The sequence below is a fragment of the Trametes versicolor genome, assembly GCF_000271585.1.
Source record: "Trametes versicolor FP-101664 SS1 unplaced genomic scaffold TRAVEscaffold_9, whole genome shotgun sequence".
NCBI lineage: Eukaryota > Fungi > Basidiomycota > Agaricomycetes > Polyporales > Polyporaceae > Trametes > Trametes versicolor.
Window position 1 is genome coordinate 835,434 of NW_007360329.1, and position 18,029 is coordinate 853,462.

The following is an 18,029-nucleotide window of genomic DNA, read 5'->3' on the forward strand; positions in this document are numbered from 1 at the left end:
CAAAGAGAGGTCTTCAGTCTGTGAGAGAACGACTATGATTGCATAGTACTGTACCTGTAAGCCGCACAAAGAGAGGCTACAAGTACTAGTAAGTAAACATGTAAGGAAGCATAGGTAGTATGGGACTTACTCTTCAGTCTGTGAGAGAACGACTGAAGAGCAGAGGCCTGCAGAGTCCTCCTTATATACTACTGGGGAGGACGATGAGTAAGCGTATAGGAAGAGGGCATGTGACGTCCAGAGGACGCTGACTGAGCGATGAGTAACGCTGAGTAAGGGAGCATAATCGACATAAGGTCAGATAGTCCATGGCTGAGTAATGCGAGTAATCCGGACGCTGTCTAGAATAGTCCGGAACATTGTAGAACGTACCAGAATCATATGGAGGGATGGCAGGATGCCAAGTAAGTACAGAACAAAAGAATGTACGTATATGGTAAGTAGGAAAGTCCATGCTGGCGTATGGTAGACGCACAGCCACTATCACTGCCACTCCCGGTCCGGCACAGCCGTAGACACAGAAGTTCAACAGGCGACGCCGATGACGGTGATGGGCGTGCAGGTCACTCCGACGGGGACGTCGACGCTCTGCGCGTTGATGCCGACGGCCGCGAGGAGAGCCGACACGGCCGGGTCGTTTGCCTGCCGGCGGGAATGATCAGGGCGTTAGCTAGTAGGCACTCGGGGAGGTAGGGGGTGTATCAGCATACGAACCTTCTGGACGCTGTTGCAGCACTGGAGCGGGCCGGTCGAGCACTTGCCGGCGGTGCGGGTGTCGAGGGGGGTGGCGGCCGCAAGGAGGGGCAGGGCGCCGAGGACGAAGGCAGTGAGGCAGAAGGAGATCATGGTGGTGAAAGTGAGTGAGTGAGGGTTGTGTGGAGGGACTGGAGTGTTGAAAGAGTGGAGATGACCGTTGGCCTGAGGTTCTCTGGCCGCGCCGACCACCTCTTTTATACTCGCAGGCTGGGTGCGTCCCGCGCGAGGGAGCGGGCGACCCGCCTGACAGGCCGACAGGTAATTGGGCTTGGTCGAAGAAGGGCGAAGCCAATACGGTGGTTTCGGGGGCTCCCGGTGTGTCGAATATCACTGGGACGCGCGTTGGGGGACGGCGTTCTACTGCCTAGAACGGCTTTGTACGGTCTTCGTTGTGGCATGCCCGCCCATCGACCAGGTCCGCCGTCGCGATCATTGGCTGGTTCGCGAAGTGCACGGCGAGGTTGTGTCGTCGGAGTGGAGTTAACGCGGTGGCCGCGACTTCGACGACGCATCGGCCACCTCCTAGGTGTATCGATATCAATTTTTCATAACTGATTGATGTTAGTCCCTTCCTGCAGAAGTACAAGAGCTTGTCGCAAGATCAGTATACAAGAATAATGATTCGAACAAATTAACAAAGAACTTCGTACCTATGTACACCTCAGTAGCGGTATCGGGGAGGACTCGCGCAGTCTGAAGCTGCCCCTTCTTGTACTACCTACCTGCAGATGGCAGCATGTGCCGACCACATGGCGGGGGGCACAGTGAACGGAGACTGCACTGACGCTGAATTCCTGCTAGTGATCGTCGGGTGTCAAGATGGTCAAACGTCTGCAGCGCTCAACGATTCACTTGTGGCACTGCTACGGGCGGGCTGGAGAGGGAGACGTTGAACACGCCCAGAGCAGAAACACATTGAACGAGGGGTGAAGCTCATAAGTTCCTGGCCCTTTACTTGGCTGTAGACCATATTAACCCGGGGGTCGTGCGAGGTAACATATATATGCACAGCGTTAATTCGCAGTAAATGGGGTGGGATTGACGGGAGTCGCACAAGACGTCCGATGCGATGAAGCGCTTCAAAGGATGGTGGATTAAACTAAGAATGAATACGATAGCGATAGCTGACTACGGGACTGTTCGAGATAGGACTACGCCCTCGAGCTTTAGGACACCATGCTAGTCCTCCTGGTAGGTAGGCGTCGTGCCGATCCCTTAGAGGGTGACGGGGACACAGCCGATGCTGATGAGGCCGCCCTAAGAAGACACCCGCGAGGTCAGTACTGGACCAACGATGTGCGTGGGAGCTGTACTCACGTAGCTGTTGTTCTCGCAGCAGACGGTGTTTGCGGAGCAGCTGTTACCCCCGGCACCAACGACCGAGATGGGGTCGCAGGTCAGGCCCACCAGGACGTCGACACCCTGGACCACGACGCCGAGCAGGCCAAGAAGCGCGGCCGCGGACGGCGAGTTGGCCTGTGCTGAAGTGTTAATACCGACACGAGGCGGTATGAAGAGCAGAATGGCTTACCTGCTGGACGGAGTTGCAGCACTTAATTTCGCCGGTGCTGCAGGTGCTACGGGGAATGACAGCGGTGGCGCCGACGGCGGTGGCGGCAGCAAGGGCGACGATAGCGGTGGCGACGCGGGCGATCATGGTGATGATGATATGCAAAAAAGCGCGAAAAAAGAGCGTTGGGAGGGCGAGAGAGAGCTGGAGAGCTGAAGAGAGTGGAGGTGGTAGTCGACGGTGGTTGACTGCAGACCTCGAGCGTCGCCCCAGGGGTTCTTATACCTCGTCGCGCGCCCGCGCCTCCCTACGCATGCCCGAGCGGGCCGTCGTTGTTCGGTCGGTACGCGAGAGACGTCGGTGGGGTGCTGCGGGCGCGCGCCTGGCGGAGGAGAGGGGGGTCCAGGAGGACGGCGTGCCGAGTGCGATTCGAGCCTCGCGCCGCGTGCGATCACCCCTTCGCTCGTCACCGAGTCCCCGGCGCGTAGTTCGTCGCGGGCGCGGCGACACAGAAGAGGAAGGTGATGCGCCTTCTGTGCGCGCCGATGACCGCGGAGCGAGTAGCAGGAGGCGGAGGGCAGAGGGCACGCGGCAGCCCCATTGAATCGGGGCGGGAGGCATCGAAGGGGGGCGACGTCGCTTCGCCCGATTTTTGGAGAACGTGTCAGGGTCGGGGGACGCGGGGCGAGAATTCGAACGAGCCTGAGTACGGCGAGCACTGGCAGAGTTGCGGGAGCGAGCAGCGGGCGGTGTCGATCCGCCGACCGAGGAAGCACCACCGAAGACCGTGCCAGGATGCGGCGCTTTTCTAGAGCGGGCGTACGATCGCCACACTTCGCGCGGCGAGGGAGCAGCGAATCCGGCATTCTCGTCGTTTGTTTAGCGTGAAGGCGTAGTAGGGGCCATGTTCGCGGCAGTGGGCAGTACGAGAAGTTGTGCTCGGACAATGCGTGGTATCCATCCATTGATGAACAGGTTGCATCTATCTAGGGACGACGCCGTGGTCCGCCCCGACCGACCCTGCAAAAAGTTTCAGTACTTGCTCGCCCGAAGAGAAGACGTCGGACACACCGATGCCATCGAGATGTCACATAGGATCCCGACGAAAAGAGGGTAACATCGAAGCGTGCTCTGCGAATGACGTGAGAACGAGCACAGGTAGCCCGCCGGTTTAGTACCCTCCCCTCCGTTTTCTGTGCTGAAGCGAGAGGGAGTGCACGAAGGTGTCGGGTGTGCCTGTATGCCGTCCTTTTCGGCAATCTTCGCCCGTCCTCGCCCGAGCGAGCGCTACGCCCACCACGGAGTGGCGTTACAGAGTCTGCAGCACTACTATTGCCGTTGGCCACCATCGCAGTGGATGGAACGGCGGGGACACCTGCCTCTTCGCATCGCCTAGCGAGCTTGGGGGGTACCAATAAAAGCGTCAGTACTGCCTATGGCTCTACGCTGCGATAAGAGACTCACGTTATTATCTTTCAATAAGACCGCATTTACTCACCGAACAACGCCGCCAGAGACAGCTTTGGGAACCCGTCGACTGCGCGCAACCGGCAAATTCGCCGCAAGGGAGGGAAGAACGTCATGTTCATCGTTTGTGCCTAACGCCGTCGGCCCTTCCCCAGAACCCCGTGCAGGGACGCCACCTGCGTGCGTGCGCGGGAGAAAAGAGCCCGACGCCCGCTACCGCTTGACGTTTCTCCATGCCAGAGATGAACGCATACGAGCTGGATGTTGGGATACGCATCCGGCGCCGCAGACTGGTGTTGCTAGCCTGACGCGCTGAAGAGGCTGAACCAAGCTAGCCAACGCGGATCAGGGAGTGGAAGACGAGGCACATAGGATGGTCATGGGGGGTCTGCAAGCTCAAGCCTCAGGCAGAACCGCTCAGACAGGCTACATGGCGCATAGACGCAAGCCCGAGCCAAGCTCGTTTGCGACTGGTAGCACCTTCGTTCTCACGTCCTCAGGCCAGCGACACCGACAGCTGTACGGAGTCGCCCGTGGCACTGGAGGACGTCGCCTGCCCGGCTATGAGTCGGTGGGGGAGTCAATCTGTCGCATTAAACGAGTATGAGGTATGAGGCGCAGTGACGACAGACATGATGCGCTGCCGACATGATGCGTTTGGCGGGCTAAGGTGGACCCAATGAAGAGGCTTGGGAGACCATTGCGGCGTATTGTTCACCAGGAGGCCAGTTGTCCGTGTCCGCTGCGGGCCAAGGCACGGCAGTTGCCCAGCGCAAAGATGAAAGCGGGCTCCACGGCTCGAGTGCGACGATCATCGTGGGGCACCGGACATGAACCAGGAAGCCCACGGCGAAAGAGACCTGTTCGAAGCAACGAGTCGGACGAATGAGCACGCTCCATAGACGGTCATCCTCGGGCACCGGGCAGGCCCCCCAGCCCGGCAAGAGGACTACCCACCCGCGCTCTATTTGTATTGGACGCGTCCCGGCCGACACCCACCGACAAGCGTGGAATCCCGCGGGACGCGTCGTGCAAATCTGACCTTATCCAGGCGGCGCGTCCGCCTTCTCAACGCGAGTGCTCCTCCAAGCACAGGGAAATCTTCGCCGCGGGGTTTCGCTGAATGGACTGTGGTCGCGTCTGCGAGTGCACCGCAGCTGATTTTTCGAGGACGACGCGGTTCGAGGCGCACCCGGTAACCCTGTGTGGATCAAAGGGCGAAGGCGAGTCGGGCGAGGTCGGTCCTCCGGAATCTCCGGGCGCACGGAGCACGCACTGCACCCTCGCTCGTCAGATGGGAAGGACTGTCATCGCGGTCGTAGGACGGAGATGGCGTACCATACTGGCGCACGATTCCGTCGGAGATCAAGGCCTCGCGTCATGTGTGTCAGATACTGCACAGTGCGCCAGCTGGTGGGGGGTGACAGGAAGACAAGGATGTGGCCCGTTCCTAGGAGTGGCTTGTCATGGGTGACTGATGGGGCGCGAGGGTGAACGGATGTCGAGGAAGTGGGTGCAATGCGCTCAAGATGAAACAAAGATTAAATTTCAATAGAGGGTCACCGGTCAGCAGATGGACAGCATGAGGCGTAGGTAGACCACCATGGTGGTTAGCTCGAGGGAGGTGGGCGTCAACGACGCGAAATTACGTCGGCAACTTCCGGATGATCCCGTTATGGCATGCGGAGTGCTGGAGGAGGATGATCCAGCCTGGCCTCGACGTCGACGGTACCGGTCGGTGGAATGTCCTCCACTCCTTTCATGTCCGCACGCACGGCGTCAGCGATGCCCCGCTCTTCTTTTCATCCTTGTCTATTGTTGGCTTCGGCAACCATACAGCCGTTTACAGCATAGAAAACCTTCAATGACGCGTTCCTCAGCGAGCTTGAACGAATGCTGAGCGTGATCTTGTCGCCTCGTCTGTCTGTGGTATGTCCGATGCATGCCATTCTTCGCCTATTATGATTGGTCCCGTTCATCTCGCAGCCCACAGAAGTCGCTGCCTCTACCGCGATTAGCTTCGAGGATGGCATCCAGCACTATTTGTATCAGACTGCGCGGCGGTGACGCGGAACTTAAACTCAAAGACCACACTGTCCAGCGAACAGGGTCGATTCGAACGGGATCTCACAGGAAGTCCTCCGCCCCTAGCGCCCATCTGCCCATCTGCCCCATGTGTACGAAAGGCCGACTTTTGCACGGCGTTTTCGTAAGATCCGGTCAACGCCCCAAACAACGTTTGCAAGAATTTCGACGTGACGCCAGCTAGCGGTACCGCCTCTCCCGGCCTTCTGCTCTTCTGCAGAACTCTAACGCTCGATCCTATTCAACGCCGGATCCGTCGGGGGCGTACCTGTCCGCATGATTGCCTTGACTGTTGCTCCACTCGAGCACCTGTTCATCGGCGTTTCGACGCCTTCGACGCCAGCTGGGCGAACATTCCGCGCTCGCCACACGTCAAGCTACTCGGGACATTCGTCCTTCGCTGGGTCGGGCGCCAGATCCAGCGGGACCACGAGCTCGTCACTCACCGTCATGGCCGCGTAGATCTGACATAGCCAGCCTGAGGAGCCGCCCGCGCAGGGGTATAAAAGCTCTGCTGCTCGCTGCTCATTCTCTCCAAGCAGCAGCATCACTCTCCCGCTTACTTCCCAACCGCCTACAACTTTTCAAGCTCTCCCAACCTTCCCCATACCTCTCGCAAACATGGTCGCTCGTCTCTCCACCGCCCTCACGGTCGCCTCCATCGCACTCCTTGCTGTCGCCACCCCCAACGGCAAGCGCTGGGGCACTACCACGGCCAGCAAGCCCCAATCCACTCCGGCGAAGACCGTTACGGTCACTAAGACCGCACCGGCGTCGGGACCCACCGAACCCGCCAGCTCGTGCTCTACTGGCCCCATCCAGTGCTGCAACTCCGTTCAGAGCGTAAGCCGCTCGATTAATACCATCATGTAGACATCTCTAACCCCATCTTTCCTCACCTTCAGGCCAGCTCCCCTGCCGGTAGCCTGCTCCTGGGCCTCCTCGGGGTTGTCGTGCAGGGTGTGGACGTCCTCCTCGGTCTTGACTGCTCGCCGATCAGCGTCATCGGCGTCGGCGGCGGCGAATGCAACGCCAATGCCGTGTGCTGCCAGAACAACGCTGTCGTACGTGTGCCTCTTTGTGCTCACCATATACAACTGCTCATGCATTTCTCATAGGGCGGCCTGATCTCCATCGGCTGTGTCCCGGTCATCCTCTAAACGAGCATGCACTAGTGGCGGCGACGTCTTGGGGAAGGTCCTCAATATAGGGCATACGTTGGGACACTGAATCGTTTGTAGTTGTGGTTCTGCTGTTCGGCTGAAATATGCCAGCATGCTAGTATGCGCTGTGTCTTGTTATATCGGATTCGAATGCGGTTGCTTTCATCAATACATGCCATAGTGATCGTGAACTTGAATACGCTTTGGATTTTGCTTTCTCTTTCGGCGGGTTATCAAATAAGTACCTTTCACCACTAGTACTTCACCACCATAGCCTGAGTGAGCGATGACTATTGCAAAGGTGTCGAAAATTATGCCTATCCGCGCTTATTCTAAGATACCTTCCATATACGAACCAACTCCATCAAGGATCTTCGTCACTGCCACCGCGCGGCTCCTTCACTATTCCTTTCATCCCGACGACGACCATGACCGTATGTATCCGCATCTATACGTGAATTAAGGTCGTGACACAAACTTGATGCGCCTTATTGCGCAAGCTCACCGTTACGCTGCATCTTACAACTTTCCCCACGGGGTCTTACCGTTGCGTAGAGATAACTGAGAAGAAAAAATCCGCCCTACCGTTGCGCGGTCGGCGTCGAGGAGGCGAAAGGTGGGACACAATCTAGATCTTATCTGGATGCGCTTACATAAGATTCCCAGCCTGCGACTGCGAGCGTCTCAGTACGAGGAACGCTACCAAGTTACTCACTCCTCCTACTATCGTTCCTCTGGCTTGCAACTGCCCCTACGGGTCCTGATACACTTAAAATGTATGTCTACCACCTTACGGGTGAGATACGTTTCACAAGACGGTTTTACAGCTACGGGGGATCTTGCGCCCCGTGGGCCGGGCATTACTTACTTACACTGGCCAGGTCTGAGTGCGTGCAGTGCGGAGAAGTGCAGACGTGTCTCGCGCGCGCGGACTCAAGTAGCCCGCATAGTAGTACCGGATGATTCGCGTGTTACGAGGGACTCGCGTTTTACGAGGGAATTTACGCAAAGTTTTGCTCTAACCAGGATCGAAGTGCTCCCTTCGACAGCCTGAGGTTGCTAACGGCGGTCTCGCCGCTCCCGTACGCCTCGCGCGAAGTTGCAGGTGGAGTGAGAAGTACACCCTTCAGACTCACAAGGGGAGCCCGTGCGTAGCACGGGCACAGACGTCTAGTGTGGTACTATGCACCCTCGCTCTAAATCGTCGGTAACACCCTCGTGGGACGAAGCGCTTTTTTGTGAGCCCATGGCATGATCTCCATTGCAGGTTGTCGCAGACATCTCGGAGCGCTCCGCGCCGTCGTTGGACAGGCTGCGTCTCTTTCACCGGGCCTACTTATGCCCTGCTCGTCTACTGCTTGCCATCGAATGCTTTCATAGACCCATCGCCTGAGTATAGAGCGCGCAACCACGCTGAGAGGATCTGTAAGTGGGTGCCATAACATACTGCGCTCGAAGGCTTCCTGACAGCCTTTCCGCAGCGATTACCTCCCCGATTGGCCCCCTACCACAGTGGGACTCACGCACGTGAAGTATATGGCGCACAGGGCAGTCAGCACGCACCTGCGCGTCCGTTACCCGAAGTTTCGTTGGGGATGGTCGGTGGCGCCGTGCACTTGCGTGTCCTCGGCATGCCATGCATGCTCGCATAACCGGGATCCTCAGGCGAGCAAGGTAGACTCAGAATGACACGCTCGTCGGGGACGCCGTTCTGCGGACGCCTAGGGGAGCATGGCCGAGCGTATATATGCGATGTTGCTGCTGGTATGACCTGAAGCACACAGGACCTACCCCAATATCGAACCTACTCGCTAGCTTTAGCATGTCTTTCACCACCATCCCACAGCTTATGAAGGCCCTTGTCGTTCAACCCGTAAGTATCAAGTATCTTTGATGTGCGGCATAACGAACTCAGCCCATTGTTCAGGACAAGACGTTGACTGTCGTCGGCGACCATCCCGTTCCTCCCATCGGCGAAAACGACGTGCTAGTCAGGACCGTCGCCGTCGCGCTCGGCCCGCCCGACTTGCTGGGTAAGCCTATCCCCACCGCTGTGGCCCCTTCTTCATGCATACTGACGAGGAAACTTCACCCAGCGCTCAAGGCCCCGCCGCCTCCCGGACTCCCCCCGATCTTGGGCTGCGACTGGGCCGGGGAGATCGTGCAGGTCGGCACGAATGTGAACTCGCGCACGGTGGGCCAGCGCGTCGCGGGATTCGTGCGCGGGGGCCGGTCAGCCGAATGCGGCGCGTTCGCGGAGTACGTCAAGAGTCCGGCGGACCTAGTGTGGCCAATCCCGGAGGCGCTTTCTTTTGAGGAGGCGGCCGCTATGAGTATTGGGTGAGCGCGTCTTAAGTACGGTACTTCGATGCTGCTGGTTCTGACCAGTCTCTAGGACGTACACATGCGCGCAGGCGCTGTACCACAAGGGCAGGCTTGAGCTCCCTCTCCCGGGAGACGACGTTCCGGAGAGGGATGAATGGGTGTTCATCTACGGCGGCAGCTGTGAGCATACCTCCTCCCACCCGGATCCCCACGCTGATAAGTCCACCCCTCGAAGCCTCGTGCGGACAATATGCCATCCAACTCGCGCGCGCCTCAGGCTTCAAGGTCGTCACCACATCCTCCCCACGCAACTTCGACCTGCTCAAATCCCTGGGCGCGGCCGCCGTCTTCGACTACCACGACCCCGCGGTCGTCGACAAAGTGAAGGCCGCGACGGGTGACACCATCCGGCACGGGCTCGACGCGATCGGCCAGCCCGAGACGCAGGAGCTCTCGCAGAAGGTGTTTGGCCCCGCGGGTGGGAAGCTACTCACGTTAATGTGGGCGAACAAGACGCGCGTGCGAGAGGACGTCGAGCTGAAATGTAAGTCGACCTACATCCTCCTCTTCATGCTGGACAGAAGTGTTAATGTCTGGCTTATAGTCACACTGGTGCACACCGGACTTGGGTTGGCGATTGATATGCCTGGAGCCCGCTTCCCCGCGTCACCGGAGGATACGGCGGAGATGGTGACATTCGCAGCGACTGTCCCGCGGCTCGTCGAGCAGGGCCGCCTTAGGCCGAATCCGATCAGGCGGTTGGCTGGTGGGCTTGCTGCGATCCCGGAGGGGCTGAAATTGCTCGAGGAAGGAAAGGTCAGCGGCGAGAAGATCGTCCTTGTCCTGTGACGTGCTTGTAAACCCTGTGCGGGCGGACAGTGGTTTACGATGTGTTCCTGGTAGATTCCCGGTGTCTCCTCGTGCGGACATCCTCAGTCTTTGGGTGCGCGCGAAGAGAATGTAGAGCAAATGTCAGATGCATGCAATCAGGATTTAAGGAGTGTAAGTCGCGTGCGATGTCTAGCTATGTCCGCAGGCATGAGTAGATCCTGAAGTCCGCCATTGTGTCTAAGGAATATCCGCTGGTGTAGTGGTGCGCACGTCTATCCATGCAAATGTCCCCAAGTCCGTGAAGTCTATATTACGCGCCTACTGCGACGCCGCGCCCCTTCGCGTATCCTAACCAGAGAAGGAGCGAGAGGTATGATAGGGCGAGACGTTATAGGATGTTGACTAGAATGAGCAATAATGTAGCAATGGAGCCACCAAGAAGTCCGAAACGTAGTCCACCTGCGCTTGACACCACAAGCGGTCTGGCCTCCCTGGGCGATACTCCAGGTGGCGGTGTTGGCGTCGGTACGTCAGAGCTTGTAGACTCCGACGAGGGAGGCGTCGACGTTGGTGAGCCTGAAGTCAGAGACCCCGAGGATATCGCAGTCGTGGGCGTCGCAGTACTGGATGTCGCGGTGGTGTTGGAAGTCATAGACTCCGAGAGAGCGGATGGGGGTGGGAGAGATACGGTGACCGAGATCGGGGGCGCGGTCGTGACGGTAAGCGTACGAGGAGGATCTTTGGCCCCGGTCGGATCGTCGGGGTTGAAGATGGTGATGGTACCACTGCTGCTCGACCTGTCGTCGTGCGCGCTCACTGCGTTGCCAAGTCAGGTCTTATCGCGCATAAAAACTTGCAGGAAATGTGCACGCACGGAAGATGGCATAGTCGCTCCGCGTAGGGACTGAAGGCACGATCACATTCGCCATCTGGTCTGTCAGAGGAATCCAGTCTGTTAAAGGTTCGTCTGCAAGGTGTTCGTGTCAGGTCAGGTCTGCAGCTGGAACCAGGTAGATTCACTCACGCCTCAGCAGTGCTGGCTCGGTCGTCTCCGTCCAGTACGCCAAGATCAGGAGGGCAAGGACCGGCTTCCCCGAAGAGTTTGTGGTCCGAATACCATCAACGCTCCTGTTCAACGCCGTCTGGTCAGTAATCACCCAGACTATTCCGAGTCGCAGGAAGAAATTAAATAGGTTCAAACGATTGATGACTCACCATTCCACCGTATGCAGCTCCCCAACATGCCACACATCCCCTTGCCTTGGAATGAGGACAGGCGGATTTGGATCGTACGATGGGTACGACCCGCCCCACGACACTACAAACAACAGTACCACCGTCAAGAGCCCGCACGCTATCCCGATCGCCTTAACAATGAGCTGCCCCAGCCGCGACCACGAGAGGTCGAGCTTCATGGTGCAGATGAGTGTCGACTAGCAGTGCTCATCGACAGTCTCGCGGGTGTAAGGTGCAAGGAGGAAAGGATGGTGTTCAGAATCTGCTTACGGCTGGCCATAGGCTCAACACCGAAGGCACCCGCCGCCGAGTGCACACCTATCACGGCCTTCTCACTTGGCTATCGAGCTCGCCGGTTGGCGAAGTGGAGCTATCAAGAAGGTCCGCGCCGGTAGGATATTCTGGCGGGATCTATGCGAACAAGCGGGGCGGATTGCGGTCTCGAACGTGAAGAGACGAGCGTTGGCGCGATCGAAGTGGCATAGCCACTCGTATATCCCCCCCGAGGCGACGGGTGTCAATAAAGGCGACATGAACGGCTCATCTCGCCTGGGGCTATTAGGAAACGGCTGTTTGCAAGCTATCAGTACATATTGCTTCATGCGTATCTCATACACCTTCTTTCCGATCCTCTCCAGGCCGTCCTTTCTTGGCTTCGTTTAAAATCCTGCCTGCGCTGCCTCCCTCTCTGCCAAACTACCTCTCGGGGCCCATGCTCGGACATGCTCATGGCTATGTGCGTCCGTCCCGTTATTTTCGTCGGAGGGAGCGCCCCACGCACCTGCGCCCGGAGTCTCGATAAGCAGGTGGTCGCCCTTGCCCATGAAGACTGTCGCCTTGCCCCCGATGTTGATGTTGCGCGGTTTCAGTGGCTTGCTCGAGTCCTCCGGCGCGTCCCCATCCGATTCACGCAGCTGCTTGACCCATGTGTTGCGTCCGAGTGCGCCGGGCTCGCCGCCCTCGACGCCGTAGGGTTGCCTGGTTCGTCTCTGCAGCATACATCAGACCTCAAGTTCTCAGAGGACAGAAAACGCGAGTGACTTACTTCGGAAAGTATGGATACCTGCAGGGGCTCTAGGAACTCGATGTCGCGCACGACGCCATCGCCCCCGCGCCACTGGCCCTTCCCGCCAGAGCCCTCGCGGATCCCGAATTGGTGCACGATGAGCGGGTAACGGCGCTCCAGGATCTCGACGTCGCCGATGCGCGTGTTCGTAATGTGCGTGTGCACGCCGTCTGTACCGTGCCAGCCAGGGCCGGCGCCAGAACCACCCGCGATCGTCTGCAGGCGACGGACATGAGCGTGTGGACGAGAAGAGCGAATGTATGCGAAGAGATGTACCTCGTAGTACCCCCATCCAGTGATGTTGTTGCCGTCCTTGTCCTTGCCGCCCGCGCCAAACGTCAGGTTGCTAGAGGGTTCGTTAGAGGTGCGAAACGGGGCGACGATCGTAGGGCGCTCACTTCGTGCAACCCTGACTCGCAGCACAAGCATGGAACGCCTTGAGCACGACATCGACGATGCGTTGGGATGTGAGCACATTCCCACCGCAGACGGCGGCGGTACGCGAAGGTTGGAGTAGGGAGCCGTCGGGAATCTTCACTGTAGCACGATGTTAACGCGTGAGCAGGTCTATATGTTCTGTGGTGCTAACCAGTAATGGGCACGAGGCACCCAGCGTTGAGAGGGATGTCCATGTCGAGCATCGCACGCATACAGTATATGACGGCAGAGTGAACGACGGAGATTGGGGCGTTCAAATTACCACGGACTTCGCAGCCGGTTCCTTCGAAGTCGAGTACAGCAGAGCCGGTCTTCTCATCGATATCAACTTTCAGCTTGATCTGTGGGATTGCTCTAGTCAAATTGCAACTAGACATGTATTGAGAGATGGATTTACCGGAGAGCCATCGTCAAGGTAGTCGACCGCCTCGAGTACATTCGTGCCCGCGCGTTTGGCAACGTCGCGAAGCAGGTTGCGGACCGAGGATTCAGCATTTGCACGAATGTGGTACATGTATTCCTGCACGGTCTCCAGGCCATAATCATCCACGACTGCATCAAACAACTATCAGTATGAGTCGCGCCCATCGCAAGGCACGCGCAACCTACTCTGCTGGATAAGCTGGATGCCCTTATGGTTCGCCGCAACTTGCTAGAGCGAACGCATCAGCATGCCGCCGGACGATAGCAAACCGAGACACCTACCGCCTTCAAGTCGCTCTCCACGTCCCTGAGGTTCCTGCACCCCGAGCTGCCGGGGTACTGCGCGGGCTTCGTGACCATGTAGTCCACGAGGCCGTCATGGTCAAACACGCCCTCGCTGACGAGTTTGAAGCTAAAGATGTGCGCGCCCTCCTCGAAGATCGTCGTCGACGTCGGCGGCATCGACCCGGGTAGGATGCCGCCGATGTCCGCGTGGTGCCCGCGCGACGCGGTGAAGAAGATGATCTTCTCCGCCTGCGCGTCGAATACCGGCGAAATGATCGTGATGTCGGGCAAGTGCCTGCGTGTATGCGGGGTGTACTTAGGCAGCGAATTAGAAGAAGGCGATGGGATGGACGTACGAGCCGCCTGCGTGCGGGGAGTTGGTCATTAGGACGTCCCCAGGCTTCAGTGTCTTTCCGTGAAGCTGCATCTGGTACTTGACCGCGCTGCAAGCCACCAAGACGCATGTCAGTCACCCTTCAGTCTTCTCCTGCTGCATAGGGTACTCACAAACTCATAGACCCCAAATGAATCGGGATGAACGGCGCATTCGCGACAAGGTCGCCATCGGGCGCAAACAGTGCGCACGAGAAGTCAAGTCGCTCCTTGATATTCGTGCTGATGGCGGTCTGCTGGAGGGAGCGGCCCATCGCCTCCGCGACGCTCATAAAGCGGTTCGCGAAGAGCGTGAGGAGGATCGGGTCCGGCGGGTTGTACTTTGTCTGCTCCGACATGGTGCGCAGATTTTGGCGGGTGTTCCGGCTTGTGGTGGGTGCTCTCGACGTTCAGGTAGAGATACCTGCTATCCTTCGGCGGATGAGATGAGAGGGACTGCTATCGGAGTGACTCTAGCAGTCGGGGCGGGCGTTTCGGATCGGCGTTCCGCGCGTTCCTGCCACGAGCGATTGCGACTTGTCTTTGTCGACGCTCGATCCGAGTTCTCTGGGGCTCCCTGGCTTGGGAATGCAGACCGCGATAGGAGAAACAACGAGCTCGACATCGAAGGCAGCGTGCGAGGGGAGCATGACGGTGGAAGTCACATGCAGAGAAGGCGGGGCGCGCGTCGACCCAGGGCCATCGCCGCTACTTGGCACTCAGCCTCCGTTCCTCCTCGACCCTCACGTCCACATCCCCGCCGCCCTTGACAGTAGCAATGGGCGATTCTGCGACGTTGACCTCTGTGCTCGAGTCCCAGACTACGCTTCTTCAAGAAGCCGCGCTCGCGCTCCCCCATTCGTTCTCGCAGTGCACCTACTCGCTCGGACACATCCGCCAGGCCGTTTACCTCTGTCTTACCTGCGCTCGCGCGTCCCCCTCATCTACACCTCGTGGAATATGCTCAGCGTGCTCCATTGCATGCCATACCGACCACGAGCAGCTCGAGCTCTTCCCGAAGCGCGGTTTCCGCTGCGACTGCCCGACGCGTGCCCTCGCGCATGCATGCACTTTGCACACCGCTCTCGAAGAGCCCAATGAGACGAACGTATACGGGAGCAACTTTCAAGGCGTGTTCTGTCGGTGCGGACGCCCGTACGATGCGGAGAAGGAGCGGGAGACGATGATCCAGTGTCTTGCCTGTGAGGTGCGTCTCCGTGTTCGTCGCGATATCCGTGCTCACCCTTGTCTTACACGCGTCATAGGATTGGTTCCATGAATCATGTCTGAACCTCCGCGAGCGCCCGTTATCGCGCGAGCCTACCCCCGCCGCGGAACCCGCAGGAGATGACGGCGCGTCGGACGCGTCGTCGTCGGGACTACCCCCGCCGCTCATCCGTGCGGATGACTATGACGTCCTTGTATGCGGGGCGTGTGTACGCGGGATCGACGCTCTGCGACGACTGGCGGGCACCCCGGGGGCCATGATGGTTGTGCGTTCTTCCGAAACCGAACCATGGCAAGTCGTCGGGCAGGAAGACACGAAAGAGGCTGCGTCGGTCGATATCGAGAGCAAGGATGAGAAGCCTACAGAAGATGTCTCGAATGTTCCCGCCGCGGGAGAGAAACGCGAGCGGTCACCTACGAAGGAGGGGGAACCTCAAGCGAAGAGGGCGCGGGTATCTGCAGAGGCGGAGACCCCTCCGCCATGCTTGGCCCCTCCTCAGGACCCTAGGATATCCCGTCTACTGTCCGATTCACAGCCGAACACATCTAACGATGACGCGCCAGCGTCCTTACCTGGGAGTGCTGAGGAATACATGGGGTGCGGAGACGTCTTTCTCACCGAAGGGTGGAGAGACCGGTGGTGTCATTGTAAGAGTGTGAGTGTCTTGGGTTTTCGTTTGGGAGATGTGCTAACAAATCATTCAGTGTCATCCATCGCTACAATCCCACCCGTTCCTGTTGGAGGAGGAAGAAACATACGAACCCCCGGAAGATCCGGATTCCGGTGCGCTCTGAACGCAGTGTTCTCTGCTCCGAAGCTAATCTGTATTTGTCTTAGGTCTGTCGCTCGAAGAGCTCGGAATGCGCGCGCTGCAGCGCCTTCCCCGCGAGAAAGCGCTAAATGGTATCATGGAGTTTAACGCCATGCGGTGCGTGCACTTTCTGAATACAGGCCAAGTCGTACGCTGAACAGAGTCCAACAGCGACGACCTCATGAAACACCTTCGCCCATTTGCAGAGAATGGCGAGGAGGTGAAGGAGGCGGATATCAGGGCCTTCTTCGACGCGCGGATCCAGCAAATCCGGTCGAAGCGACAGTGACTCCCGCAAGCCCGTCCGATCCTGTATACTCGTGCCAAGTCCCCTGTACTGTAGAAGGCTATTGCAACGCACTTTTTCCCGGCGCCTCCTGCCCTGCGCGAAGGTCAACCGCCCGCTGCGACCAGTGCGGAAGTTCGGGTGCTTGGTGTCTCTATTTACGACCCGCGTCCATGGACGAGACCCCGTATACGGCACGCCGGAACGGGTCGGGTCCCCCGATGTCTCCTGAAATGCCGTACTCGCCCCTGGGCTCTGGCCACAAGCGTGCGCTCGTCGTCGTCCCGGCCAGGCCAACAGCGAGCAAGCCCCTGGGCCCATCCTCGCCGGCATGGAGCATGTATGCTGCCGACGCGGAAGCGCTGCGCGCGAAGGAGGCCCGAGCGCGCGAAAGTGGCACAACACGCGGATGTCACGGGACCGCAGGGTGCACGTGACAGGACTTGTTGATCGTGAATAGGTGGAGGGTTCAGTTGCAGCCACGACCAGTCGCATCTTGTCCCCCGACCGCTACCATCCCCTCCCTTTCCTCCCCCGCCCCCCGCTCGCCATCCGCAATGCCCCGAAAGGCCGCTCCCTCTGCCGACGCTGGTGAACCCCGCCGGTCCTCCCGCATTAAGGACCTGCCCAAGCCCGTCGAGCCTGCTCCAAAGAAGGCCCCCGCCAAGCCGCGCTCCAAGAAGGAGAAGGCACCCGCCGCCGACGGCGAAGAGAAACCTAAGTCAACCAAGGGCCGCAAGCGTGCCGCACCTGAGAAGGATGCCGAAGACGCCGTGAACGGCGACGAGCCGCCGGCAAAGAAGGTACTACCATCCATCCTCCTCATGTTCCACGCCGCTGACCCTAAATCGCGTAGGCGAAGCCCGCCTCGAAGGCTGCCGCTAAGCCTGCAAGCAAGGCCGCATCCAAGCCCGCGTCCAAGGCGTCGCGTGCAGGCTCCGCGAAGCCCGCATCGCGGGCACCCAGTGCTAAGCCGGCGTCGCGCGCGTCGGCGAAGCCCCCATCAGCAGCTGCGAAGAAACCTGCTTCGCGCGCGGGGTCCAAGAAGCCCGCATCCAAGGTACAACGTCACGCAATCCTCGCGGACGACTCCGGAGTGCTTATCGAGCCCCCTAGGTTGGCGCCGCCGAGAAAGAGAATGACGCTGCTCCCGCGCCTGAGACCATCGCTGAGGAGCCCGAGGCGGAGGAAGCCGCTGAAGCTGCCAACGAGGATGGCAAAGACGCGGACGCGTGATAGTTCCGGTAAGTCGCATGCAAATTTTACTTGTACCGTGCACTTACTCATGACGTGGCCCGAAGACGCGAACAACGCCCTATGGGCAATTATGCAATTCCTTACACCTCTCGTCTCCTGCTGTCGCCGCCTCGCTTTTTATCTCTTCTATTTAAACTACCCGCCCCGACCGGAACCCTACCACCCCTGCGATCCCACTCGATCCCCTCCCCTCCTGATCTCTCTCCCTGGAGTTCCGCGGACTTTTCTCTGCCCCTCGCGCTGCCGGGCTCGGTCGGTGCGGTGGCGCCTGTACATACGTCTTCCCGCGTCCTGTACTCTTCTTTCCCGGCTTTCTCTGCGTCTGTGCGTCGTCTTGTCGTCGAATGCTGGTCTTTACTGCTTTCCTTCGGCTCGTTTGCATGTACTGGCGCTGTTAGATTACTAGTGTTGTTTTACTTTTCTGTGTGTACGAATGAAGCAGTTTCCCTAATCTCGAGCCATCGTCCGCGCATGTTCAGCCCCCGATGAG

The 18,029-nt window shown here is 58.8% G+C and overlaps 10 protein-coding genes across 10 annotated transcripts; 4 read left to right on the plus strand and 6 right to left on the minus strand.

The window, feature by feature from the left end:
- Positions 1–22: 22 nt before the first annotated feature.
- On the minus strand, positions 23–530 carry TRAVEDRAFT_30450 (uncharacterized protein). Its single transcript, XM_008042756.1, has one exon. The coding sequence runs from the start codon at positions 452–454 to the stop codon at positions 182–184; it is 273 nt and encodes a 90-aa protein (XP_008040947.1). The 5' UTR covers positions 455–530; the 3' UTR covers positions 23–181.
- On the minus strand, positions 526–846 carry TRAVEDRAFT_50187 (uncharacterized protein; the record flags this gene model as incomplete). Its single annotated transcript, XM_008042898.1, has 2 exons — positions 526–642; positions 715–846. The coding sequence occupies 2 exons, from the start codon at positions 844–846 to the stop codon at positions 526–528; spliced, it is 249 nt and encodes an 82-aa protein (XP_008041089.1).
- Positions 847–1,971: 1,125 nt separating this feature from the next.
- On the minus strand, positions 1,972–2,413 carry TRAVEDRAFT_129817 (fungal hydrophobin; the record flags this gene model as incomplete). The annotated part of the gene is made up of 3 exons (XM_008043208.1): positions 1,972–2,013; positions 2,074–2,232; positions 2,288–2,413. The coding sequence occupies 3 exons, from the start codon at positions 2,411–2,413 to the stop codon at positions 1,972–1,974; spliced, it is 327 nt and encodes a 108-aa protein (XP_008041399.1).
- Positions 2,414–4,588: 2,175 nt separating this feature from the next.
- Positions 4,589–5,139, minus strand: TRAVEDRAFT_30452 (uncharacterized protein). The gene is made up of 2 exons (XM_008042757.1): positions 5,072–5,139; positions 4,589–5,008 (listed from the first exon to the last, which is right to left on the minus strand). The coding sequence occupies exons 1-2, from the start codon at positions 5,072–5,074 to the stop codon at positions 4,802–4,804; spliced, it is 210 nt and encodes a 69-aa protein (XP_008040948.1). The 5' UTR covers positions 5,075–5,139; the 3' UTR covers positions 4,589–4,801.
- Positions 5,140–6,439: 1,300 nt separating this feature from the next.
- Positions 6,440–6,978, plus strand: TRAVEDRAFT_50189 (fungal hydrophobin; the record flags this gene model as incomplete). Its single annotated transcript, XM_008042899.1, has 3 exons — positions 6,440–6,661; positions 6,724–6,882; positions 6,937–6,978. The coding sequence occupies 3 exons, from the start codon at positions 6,440–6,442 to the stop codon at positions 6,976–6,978; spliced, it is 423 nt and encodes a 140-aa protein (XP_008041090.1).
- A 1,404-nt stretch (positions 6,979–8,382) lies between these two features.
- Positions 8,383–10,279, plus strand: TRAVEDRAFT_30453 (oxidoreductase). Its single transcript, XM_008042758.1, has 7 exons — positions 8,383–8,406; positions 8,463–8,854; positions 8,909–9,014; positions 9,078–9,321; positions 9,377–9,486; positions 9,542–9,850; positions 9,911–10,279. The coding sequence occupies exons 2-7, from the start codon at positions 8,804–8,806 to the stop codon at positions 10,153–10,155; spliced, it is 1,065 nt and encodes a 354-aa protein (XP_008040949.1). The 5' UTR covers positions 8,383–8,406; positions 8,463–8,803; the 3' UTR covers positions 10,156–10,279.
- Positions 10,280–10,667: 388 nt separating this feature from the next.
- On the minus strand, positions 10,668–11,552 carry TRAVEDRAFT_50191 (uncharacterized protein; the record flags this gene model as incomplete). The annotated part of the gene is made up of 5 exons (XM_008042900.1): positions 10,668–10,760; positions 10,826–10,953; positions 11,012–11,104; positions 11,162–11,265; positions 11,353–11,552. The coding sequence occupies 5 exons, from the start codon at positions 11,550–11,552 to the stop codon at positions 10,668–10,670; spliced, it is 618 nt and encodes a 205-aa protein (XP_008041091.1).
- Positions 11,553–11,925: 373 nt separating this feature from the next.
- Positions 11,926–14,376, minus strand: TRAVEDRAFT_171539 (Hydantoinase B/oxoprolinase). Its single transcript, XM_008043209.1, has 10 exons — positions 14,093–14,376; positions 13,942–14,028; positions 13,583–13,880; positions 13,487–13,529; positions 13,275–13,429; positions 13,029–13,218; positions 12,838–12,976; positions 12,716–12,785; positions 12,419–12,655; positions 11,926–12,362 (listed from the first exon to the last, which is right to left on the minus strand). Exons 1-10 carry the CDS (start codon positions 14,314–14,316, stop codon positions 12,033–12,035), a joined length of 1,773 nt encoding a protein of 590 aa, XP_008041400.1. The 5' UTR covers positions 14,317–14,376; the 3' UTR covers positions 11,926–12,032.
- A 192-nt stretch (positions 14,377–14,568) lies between these two features.
- TRAVEDRAFT_152196 (uncharacterized protein) lies at positions 14,569–16,812 on the plus strand. The gene is made up of 5 exons (XM_008043210.1): positions 14,569–15,164; positions 15,223–15,840; positions 15,890–15,968; positions 16,023–16,113; positions 16,168–16,812. Exons 1-5 carry the CDS (start codon positions 14,736–14,738, stop codon positions 16,283–16,285), a joined length of 1,335 nt encoding a protein of 444 aa, XP_008041401.1. The 5' UTR covers positions 14,569–14,735; the 3' UTR covers positions 16,286–16,812.
- Positions 16,805–17,987, plus strand: TRAVEDRAFT_73522 (uncharacterized protein). Its single transcript, XM_008043211.1, has 4 exons — positions 16,805–17,085; positions 17,139–17,342; positions 17,399–17,526; positions 17,584–17,987. Exons 1-3 carry the CDS (start codon positions 16,840–16,842, stop codon positions 17,516–17,518), a joined length of 570 nt encoding a protein of 189 aa, XP_008041402.1. The 5' UTR covers positions 16,805–16,839; the 3' UTR covers positions 17,519–17,526; positions 17,584–17,987.
- The last annotated feature ends 42 nt before the right edge of the window (positions 17,988–18,029 follow it).

Coding starts and splice junctions, on each gene's coding strand:
- TRAVEDRAFT_30450 (XM_008042756.1), bottom strand. CDS start 454: ATGGACTTTCCTACTTACCATATACGTACATTCTTTTGTTCTGTACTT.
- TRAVEDRAFT_30453 (XM_008042758.1), top strand. CDS start 8,804: ATGTCTTTCACCACCATCCCACAGCTTATGAAGGCCCTTGTCGTTCAA. Junction 9,015..9,077: donor CGGCCCGCCCGACTTGCTGG/GTAAGCCTATCC, acceptor AACTTCACCCAG/CGCTCAAGGCCCCGCCGCCT. Junction 9,487..9,541: donor GTTCATCTACGGCGGCAGCT/GTGAGCATACCT, acceptor CACCCCTCGAAG/CCTCGTGCGGACAATATGCC.
- TRAVEDRAFT_171539 (XM_008043209.1), bottom strand. CDS start 14,316: ATGTCGGAGCAGACAAAGTACAACCCGCCGGACCCGATCCTCCTCACG. Junction 14,029..14,092: donor CATTTGGGGTCTATGAGTTT/GTGAGTACCCTA, acceptor GGTGGCTTGCAG/CGCGGTCAAGTACCAGATGC. Junction 12,363..12,418: donor AGGTATCCATACTTTCCGAA/GTAAGTCACTCG, acceptor TGTATGCTGCAG/AGACGAACCAGGCAACCCTA.
- TRAVEDRAFT_152196 (XM_008043210.1), top strand. CDS start 14,736: ATGGGCGATTCTGCGACGTTGACCTCTGTGCTCGAGTCCCAGACTACG. Junction 15,165..15,222: donor TCCAGTGTCTTGCCTGTGAG/GTGCGTCTCCGT, acceptor CACGCGTCATAG/GATTGGTTCCATGAATCATG. Junction 16,114..16,167: donor ATGGAGTTTAACGCCATGCG/GTGCGTGCACTT, acceptor AGAGTCCAACAG/CGACGACCTCATGAAACACC.
- TRAVEDRAFT_73522 (XM_008043211.1), top strand. CDS start 16,840: ATGCCCCGAAAGGCCGCTCCCTCTGCCGACGCTGGTGAACCCCGCCGG. Junction 17,086..17,138: donor ACGAGCCGCCGGCAAAGAAG/GTACTACCATCC, acceptor TAAATCGCGTAG/GCGAAGCCCGCCTCGAAGGC. Junction 17,343..17,398: donor CCAAGAAGCCCGCATCCAAG/GTACAACGTCAC, acceptor CGAGCCCCCTAG/GTTGGCGCCGCCGAGAAAGA.